At 49.8% G+C, this 9,311-nt stretch overlaps 1 protein-coding gene across 1 annotated transcript; it reads right to left on the bottom strand.

Moving 5' to 3' along the window:
• Positions 1–1,233: 1,233 nt before the first annotated feature.
• Positions 1,234–2,619, bottom strand: NUPR1 (nuclear protein 1, transcriptional regulator). Its single transcript, XM_006148227.3, has 3 exons — positions 2,293–2,619; positions 1,819–1,968; positions 1,234–1,538 (listed from the first exon to the last, which is right to left on the bottom strand). Exons 1-2 carry the CDS (start codon positions 2,402–2,404, stop codon positions 1,832–1,834), a joined length of 249 nt encoding a protein of 82 aa, XP_006148289.1. The 5' UTR covers positions 2,405–2,619; the 3' UTR covers positions 1,234–1,538; positions 1,819–1,831.
• Between the last annotated feature and the right edge of the window lie 6,692 nt (positions 2,620–9,311).

Raw genomic sequence — 9,311 nt, 5'->3', positions numbered from 1 at the left:
TGCTGCAATCCCTTCTCCATTCTCCTCTTGGGATCTTGGGCATGCACGCACACATGCCCTGCGTGAGTTTAAGCCACCGGGTCTGGGACTCAACCCGTGGTCGACTACATGGGATGCCAGCAACATAGCCATTACGCTAACTGCTGGTCCCGGGGGAGTAATGATTTCTCACTTTCCCTCTCTCTGTTCCTGTTTCTCTCCAATGAGCTCTATAGTTAAAAAGGAAAAAAAAAAAAAAGAGGGACCAGCTGATGGGGTAATGGGTAAAACACTGGACTCCTGTGTAGTTGACTGCGGTTCAAGTCCCAGACCCGGGACTTAACTTAAACTCACGCTGGGCATGTGTGCGTGCGTGCCCAAGATCCCATAGAGGAGAATGGAGAAGGGACTGCAGCATGGCTTCTTGCTTTCTGTCTCTCTGTCTTTCTGGCAAACACACGTGCCCTATAGCAAAAACCTCTCCAAAAAAAAGAAAAAAAGAATAGGAGCAGAGAAAGGGCTTGTTTCATTAGCAGCATTACAAAGAAACAGGAAATTTGTTTGCACCTTATAAAAGCCCACAGAAATGTATGCATGAAAACATATGCCTATGGCGGCCCAGCAGGTGGCATGGTGGTTATGGCACATGACCAACCACAGTTCAAGTCTTGAACCTGGCAGCTTAGTTTCTCACCTTCTCTTGCTCTGGTGAATTAAAAACAATAATAATAATGGACCAGCAGATGGTATAACGGTTATGTTGCTGGACTCCTAAGTAGTCAACTGCAGAAGTCCCAGACCCAGAGGCTGACACTCTGGGTGCATGTGCGTGCGTGCCCAAGACCTGAGAGGAGGATGGAGGGGAAGGGAATGTGGTGTGGCCATCCTCCCTGGGGGGTGACTTCTCACTTTCTGTCTCTGTCTTTCTCTGTCTCTCCAGTGGCACACACGCCCTATGGCAAAAAAAAAACAAAAACAAAAACAAAACAAAACAAAACCCTCTCTCTCTCAAAAATAAAAACATGAATATAAAGTAATACTAATAAATAAAATTAAATAAATAAATTTGTAAATGCTTGTAAAACAAACAAACGACAATAAAAGACCCAGGCAGCATAGGCCCTTACAGGAACAATCCCCTCCCAGAAGCAAACACGCACCAAAATGTTCTCAGTGGTTCAAGTAAAGACAGACACGCAGGCAGAACCGCGTCCACACGAAGGCGCGCCCAGAGCGGGATAAAGACCCGTAAGCTGCAGCTGCTGTACTTGTTTATTGGCCCTGCAAACGGGGAGCTCCGTTTTCTCCAGCACCTTTCTTTTTGGAGGTGCCGTCCTGACTCTGCCTCTTACTTTGTCTCTTGCTCCCCATCTTGCCCTTTTGCTGGGGCTGGAGGTGCTTCCTCTGTGGCCCTAGGAGCCTCAGTCAGGTGGGCTGAGTCCTGGGGGTGGCGATGGCAAGCAGGTCTGGATCCCGCCCCCACATCCTAATTCCTCCAGTGTCGGGTCTCGGTCTCTGGGTGTTGCTGGGTGTGGTGTCAGTGGTCTGGCCTTGGTGGTCTGGAGGGAGGGAAAGCAAGTGATGAGACAGAGGCCTGGGTTAGTCCACCTCTCCTACTCACTCACTCTGTGACTCCAGAGGACTCCACCCGCTCTGGCCTCAGTTTCCCTCCCTGTAAGCCAGATACCCTTCCATTTGGAAAGGCCCCACCCCCCACTTCCCTTTGCTCTGGTCAGAGGAAACCAAGAGCCCTATGATGGGATGGCGTCCTTCGAGCCCTCCCCCCCACCTGAGCGCACAGCGGCCTGGCCTGGCTCTCCGAGCTCCCTGACTCCCCACCTCGAGCTCCGTCTCAGCGCCGTGCGCCTTGTTTCTTCCGCTCTGAGTTCTGGAGCTTGGTCACCAGCTTCCTCTCATGCCCACCAGGGCTGGGGCGGTTGGTGTTGGCAGCAGCTTCTCTCTTGGTGCGACCTTTCCGGCTTCCACCTCCTGGTAACCAACGCAGAGGTGGAGGTGAGGCTGGTGGAGGCGTGATAAGGACAGGCAGGTGGGAAAGGGCAGGGAGGGAGGCTGGAGGCCCCACCACCTCTGCTGGCTGTTTTTCCACCCGGGGAATGAGGAGCCCTTGGTATGGAGGTCCCAGGGCTGAGGTCACCTGCACTTGGTGGGTGAGAGATTAGCAGGGGAGACATGAGGGGTCGAGGGATCAGGTTGGGCAGAAAAGGCTGAGGGGGTAGGGAGAAGTTTAAGGAGGGGACCACGGTGGGGGGGTCAGAAGTGGAAGGACTGGGAAGGTAGCAGCTAGGACCTTACCCAGGGAAGAATGGGCCAGACCGTAGAGATCGTATTCATCCAGGCTGAGGTCCTCATCGTCTGGGCCCAGGGGCTGCTGGGAGGGGCTGGCTGCTTGCGGGAAGGCCGCCATGATGTCTGGCTAACTCTCTGTCTCTGTCTTGTTCCTGCGGAGTTTCCTCTCCCAGCTCACTCGCCCCAGTTTATAAAGCTGTCTCCTCCTCAGACCACAGTCTGGCTCCAGCCCCTCAGGCCTGTCTGATGCAATCTGGCCCTTTCCCAGAACCCAGCCCAGTAAACACCAGGCATGAGGGGAAAGGAATTGGGCCCCATGAGTCCCAGCCCCCTTGCTGGGGCTGCCCAGCTGGGTATTTTTCCACAGAGGAGATCCCCGCCCCTTGGGGAGGAGAGAAGAAGCAGGGAATGAAACATAAACAGTCCTCCGAGGTTGGCCAGCCAGGCGGGGTGGGGGGGCTCACCTGGGCCAATTCCTGCCCATCCTCCACCCTCTGCCACATGGTCCTTCTGGGTGTTACAGTTTAATCAGCGAGAAATAAGAGGACATCCAGACACACCCAAATTTATTGGAGTTTTATTGATTAATAGGCCGGCAACTGCGGGAGGATTCACGTCTCTCAAAAAGCCGGCAACCCCGAGTGTAGGGAGAAGGGGGCTTAGAAAGGCAAAAACCGGGAACCAGCAGTTAGCGTAATGGCTATGTCACTGGACTCCCACATAGTCGACGCGGCGGACCCGGTGGCTTAAAACTCACGCCGGGCGCGTGTGCGTGCGAGCCCAAGATCCTGAGAGGAGAATGGAGGAGAAGGGATTGCAGCGTGGCCATACCCCCTGGGGGGTGATCTCTCGCTTTCTGTCTCTCTGTCTCTCTCTGTCTGTCTGGCGAATGCATGTGTTCTATAGCAAAAACCTCTCCCCCCCCCCAAAAGAAAAGAAAGGCAAAAACCACATTTGGATTGACCTGGCAGGAGCAGTAATCACTGAGGGGGGTGGTAACAAAGGGAAGGAGTGGAGATTGTTTTGCTAAGCAGTTGCAGAGGCCAGATCAGGCTGGTTAATCCTTCCCAGGGGTACTTCCCATCCCTAAGTAAACACAATGGAACCTTAATGACCTTTATGGCTAGGGCAAGGGGGTTGGTGATGGTTATTATATCATTACAGAACATCTTAAGGTAGAGGGTTTTGGGTTATTTAACAAAGATAGTAGGAGTGTTAATCACTCTCTTTACTCTAGGCAAAAGGAGAAATTTGGTTTCCAATATAGAGAGGAGTTCAAAATGGAGGTGCTCCCGCCTCACTGCTTCAGAGGCAGAATATGGGACGAAGAAGGGGAGAAGACAGCAACACACCATGGGTGATCCTCACACTTATCACACCCAACACCCTTTTTTTATAAGAAACACCTCAGAAAGCTCCCTTGACATCCTGAAATGGGGGTACCTCGGTAATCTCCCTCACCTGAGAGGGAGGATAGCAGAGTGCAGATTCGGGAGCCCGACACCCTGGATTCAACCCTTCCTGTGCGACCTTGCACATGACACTCACTGGGCCTCAGTTTCCTACTCTGTACAAGGCGACTGGTTAATGCTTGCATGTACCTCAACAAGCTGGCGAGAGAATTAAACGAGACAGTACATCAAGTGCCTGGCACCGTGTAAGCACTGTGGAAGGGTTCATTACATCATTTCCAAGAAACCAGCATAACGCTCTCACGGTAACACAGAGGAGACACCAAAGGAAACCGACTCAGAGTACAGTGAGCTGCATTTCAGTCCAGCCATTGTGGCACTGTGGTAATGCAACATTCTGTGATGCCAAGGCCTGTGGAGGGATCCCAGGTTCACATACCGAGGTCTCCGTATGTGTGGCAGGTGTGCACGGGTGCCCATTTCTCTCTCTTCTCTCTCTCTCTTGCTCTCATGAAATAAATAAAATAAAATTGGGACCAGCAGGTGGCATGGTGGTTAAGGTAGCTGGATCCCGGGTGGCTGACTGTACAGACGAACTCTGGACGAGGCAGCTTTAAAACATGCCAGCACATGAGTGTTCATGCCCAAAGTCCCAGGAGAAGAATAGAGATGGGATTACAGCATGAGCATCCCCCCCGCGAGAGTGATTCCTCACTGGTCTTCTTTCTTCCAGTGAGTACACGTGCTCTATAGCAAACTATATAAATAATAATAATAATAATTTTTTGAGAGGTTTTCGCTATAGGGCGTGTGCGCTCGCCAGACAGACAGAGAGACAGAAAGCAAGAAATCACCCCCCAGGGGGGATGGCCACGCTGCAATCCCTTCTCCTCCATTCTCCCCTTGGGATCTTGGGCACGCACGCACACGCACCCGGCGTGAGTTTTAAGCCACCGGGTGCGGGACGCAAACTGCGGTCAACTACGTGGGAGTCCAGCGACATAGCCATTACGCTAACTGCTGGTCTCTAATAATAATAATAATTCTAATAAAATAATATGTGCTTCCAAACATGGATACACTGAGGTAGATGATGTAATGAAATGAGCAGGTGTTTGTACCTATTTAATATCAATTAGCATGAATCTAAGGGTAAGAAGGGTGAATTAAGTATACATTTCATAGGAATTAGTATAAATGGTAAGAGCAGATAAGAAACAAGTGACAATGACGTGCTGGGTGCATGAGTACCAGCCCAAGATGCTGACAGGCTGGGGAGGAGGATCATGGCATGCTGAGACCCTCTCAGAGGGGCTCTCCTCCCTCGCTCCCTCACACACACGCTCTCTATTAGGAATAAAATAACCAAACAAACAAAAGAAGAGGGCTAGCCAGTGGCGTGGTGGTTAAGGCTGAGTTCCACATAGCGGGTTGAGCCGTTCAAGCCACCCAGTGGCTTGAGAAACATGCTGGGCATGTGTGCGTACGTGGCCAAAATCCCAAGAGGATGATGGAGAAGGGATTGAGGCTAGCCGTCCTCTGTGGGAGCTGATTTCTCTCTCTCTCTCTCTCTCTCTCGCTGACTTTCTGGTGAGCACATGTGCCCTATGGCAAAAAAAAAAAAAAAGGAAAAAAGGACACATGGAAACGGAAATGGAAAGTTCTACTCCGTCCTAAAGAATCTGAACTGCGTGAGTCATGCTGGCCCAGAGAGGCTGCACCCTTGATTGCCCGCTCCCATGTTATCTGCCCTGCAGTGTCAGGGCAAGGAAGGAGGCAGAGAAAACACCCCACATTTTTCAACCCCTGGTTTCCAACTAACCAGGACCTTCTCAGCCCAGGCTAGATGTTGCTCCTCTGCTCACATCCATGACTTGACTGTGAGCCTAGTGAAACATGATTCTGTCTCAGCATTACCTAATAAAAATTCCTTCCTTCTCCCAAACCCTAGAACAACCCAGTCTCATGCTTCAGTAAACGAGAAGCAACACTTCTTCTTGCGTTTCTCTCACGACTGAGCCAGAATGAAATTTAGCTTTTGTTTTCCAGATTCAGGTGACTTGTGAGTTTTTTTTAAATACCTAGGAATTGAAAGTGAAGACAGAAGGACAGGGGGACCATGCTTTTCAAGCAACTTTGTGACCATACGGGAAATTGTAGGTTCGGATCCCTGGTAGACTGCACATGCCAGGTATGCGTGCTCATGATCCTGGCCAGCTGGGAGAATTAGGGGGTTGGAGTGTTGTGGTGTGGGACCCTGTCAGGGGTGTTCTCTTTCTCTCTCTCTCTCTCTCATTCCACTAAAATAAACCAATTGAAAAACTTTTCAGAAAAGCAGAGTTGGGGCCAGCAGGTGGCATGGAGGTTAAGGTAGGTAGATCCCACTTGGGATCTCTCTTTAAGAGAGATTTTTGTTATAGGGCGCACATGTTTGCTGGAGAGATAGAGACAGAGACAAAAAGCAAGAAATCACCCTCCCAGGGGATGGCCACACTGCAATCCCTTCTCTTCCATTCTCCTCTCAGGATTTGGGGCACATACATACATGTGCCCTGGCATGAATGTTAAGCCACCATGTGTGCGTGCGTGCGTATGCGTGTGTGTGTGCATATGTGTGTGTGTGTGTGTGCATATGCCTGCCTATCATCCTGAGAGGATAGAGATAAAGGGATTACCACATGACCATCGTCTCTGCGGGGTGGTGGTGGGGGGTGATTTCTTACTCTCTTTTCTCTCTCTCTAGGGGCATTCTTGCCCTATAGCAAACTAGTACAATTTCAATTTAAAAAGAAAAGCAGAATTGGGATAATAATAACAGACAAAATGATAAGAGAAAGAGGAAAATAGCTTTCCTTTCAACAAAAATGATACACCAAGACCAATTAGAAAATGAGGAAATACAGTGTTCTTGGAATGCAGTGTTCTTGGAAGGTGGTCGACTTTTTCACTGAACTTAGCAGCAAAAAGCGTCCTCTCTCATGACATGGGATGGGGCTAGGTTTCAGGCTCAGGTCACTGTAAATAAGTTTCTTTCCTCCACGAATATTTGTTCAGCAGAACAGGCAAACATCACTGGACCCAGGGACAATGGGATCATCTTGCACTTTCCTTTTCTGTGACCCACCCTGTTATTACACCGCCCAAAACAATCCCAGAAAGTCCCAACATGCCCTGTAGGGGGCAGTCTTGGCTCAGTTGAGAAACGGTTGCTTCACCCATCTGCCTCTGCCACGGGGCTCCTAGGTTACTAGCAGGGCGGCTCTTAGGGTTTGGATAACTGTGTGTCCCCCGAGGTTTCATGTTTCAGAATTTGGATGTTCCTCTAAAACCTGTATTGTTAGCATCTTAATTGTATTGTTAAGTGAAAACTTAATTCCTTCATGGTGTCTGGGTGTGGGGCCTTTGGATGTGACAATGTCATCAGGGCAGGGCCTCCATGACTGAACCGCAGAGAGAAAGCCTCGCGGACACAGACTACGCTCACTCTGCTACAAGTTCTGCCTTCTGCCATTTTGTGAGGTTTTTCAACTTCACAGCCACTAGAACTGAGAGTCAAAATACGCTTCTATGGGGAACCAGCAGTTAGCGTAATGGCTATGTCACTGGACTCTCACGTAGTCAACCGCGGTTCATGTCCCGGACCCAGTGGCTTAAAACTCACGCCGGGCGCGTGTGTGTGCGTGCCCAAGATCCCGAGAGGAGAACGGAGAAGAAGGGATTGCGGCGTGACCATCCCCCCTGGGGGGTGATTTCTCGCTTTCTGTCTCTATGTCTCTGTCTGTCTGGTGAGCGCACACACCCTATAGTGAAAAACCTCTCCAAATAAATAAATAAATAAACGCTTCTATTCTATTAAATTCACCCATTCTCAGGTGTTTCTGTTAACAGCGCAGTAACAGACTAACACAGAGACCATGGGCCTGGTTCTGTTACACTTTGCTCATTTGTGAAGGGAGGGCAACGACGACATTGTGCAATTGCGTATGGCAGGGCTAAGCCCAGGGCCAGGCACATGGTGCCCTGTATTTCCCGATCCCTTTCCTTTCTTCTTTCTTTCTTCCTTCTGCCTGTCCTTCCTTCCTTTCTCTCTCTCTCCCTCTCTTTCATCCTTTCTTCTTCCCTCCCTCCCTTCCTTCCTTTTTCTTTCTTTTTTTTGTGCAAGAGGGAGACAGAGAGACGATGAGAGGAGAGAGAGAAAGCACTTCCCAAGGCCTCCAATGGAGTGTGGTCATGCCACAATCCCTTCTCCTCCGTTTCTCTAGCCTGCTGGCATTTGGAAAGCGTGCGCACACACATGTGCTTGGCATATTTTCAAGCCACTGGTGCCGGGATTTGAACCACCTGGTTGGTCACGTGGGATCTGGCTCACTTAACCCCTAAGCCATGAGGCCAAAGGCTCCCCATTCTTCAAAGAAGGACACGGAGGCTCCAGGTGTGACTTGCTCGAGGTCACAGTATTAGTGAATGGTGAAGGAGTCCTCCCAACAGTCCTCCCAGCCTTGTTCTAAGGCGCAGTCTGCATTAGCACAGCTGCCCAAGCACCTGTCGGATTCCTCCCGTCTTCCTCCCACCCTCCCTGACTTTCTAAACAGTTTTTCGTGCCTGTGGACCAGGCCCAGGGCTGAGGACACAGAGAACAACCTGCACCTCTGGAAGCTTTGTGTAATGAAGGAATTAGGTTTATCGCTTCATCAGTCCAAGTTCCTATACGAAATACCACAGGTACCAACATGTATCCTTCATCCCATTACCTCGGTTTATTTTAAACATTTAGTCATTTGTTTATCTATTTATTTGTTGTGATTTTCAAGCCCTTGGATCTGGGACTCAAACCAAGGCCAGCCATGTGGGAATCTAGCATCTTAACCACCATGCCACCTGCTGGCCCCATCATTACCTCAATTTAAAAAATTTTCTTCATACCATTCAGTTATCACTAACTGAATGTCCCCCTCCCCCTTTTTTTGGAGGTGTTTTTGCTATAGGATGTGTGTGCTTGCCAGAAAGACAGAGACAGACAGACAGAAAGCAAGAAATCACCCCCCAAGGGGGGATGGCCACTCTCAGGACCTTGGGTATGCATGCACACACACCCGGCATGAGTTTAAGCCACCAGGTCCTAGACTTGAACCACAGTCAACTACATAGGAGTTCAGCGACACAGCTGTTACACCAACTGCTGGTCCCGAATGTGCCCTTTTTTATTTGTTTATGTCTTCATTAGAACACAGCCATAGTTTTATTTTTAAATAATTATTTAATTTTATTTATTATTATTATTTTTTAGTTTGACCCAGAGAGAGAGGGTAAGTGAGAAAGCAAGCCACCAGGTCTGGGACTTGAACCATGTGGAAGTCCAGCGCCTTAATCATCATGCCATCTGCCAGACCCCTGCAACCATAGCTGTAATTTAGTTAAAGGTTAAAGGTGTAGGCTCTAGAGACCAGCAGTTGGCGTAATGGCTATGTCACTGGACTCCCATGTAGTCGACCACGGTTCAAGTCCCGGACCTGGTGGCTTAAACTCACACCGGGTACGTGTACATGTGTGCCCAAGATCCCAGGAGGAGAATGGAGGAGAAGGGATTGAGGTGTGGCCATCTCCCCTGGGGGG

This window comes from Tupaia chinensis, unplaced genomic scaffold (genome assembly GCF_000334495.1).
Source record: "Tupaia chinensis unplaced genomic scaffold, TupChi_1.0 Scaffold000231_1, whole genome shotgun sequence".
In the NCBI taxonomy this organism is placed as follows: Eukaryota; Metazoa; Chordata; class Mammalia; order Scandentia; family Tupaiidae; genus Tupaia; species Tupaia belangeri.
Note: the sequence above shows the minus strand (reverse complement) of the source record. Positions and strands in the feature narration are given on the sequence as shown.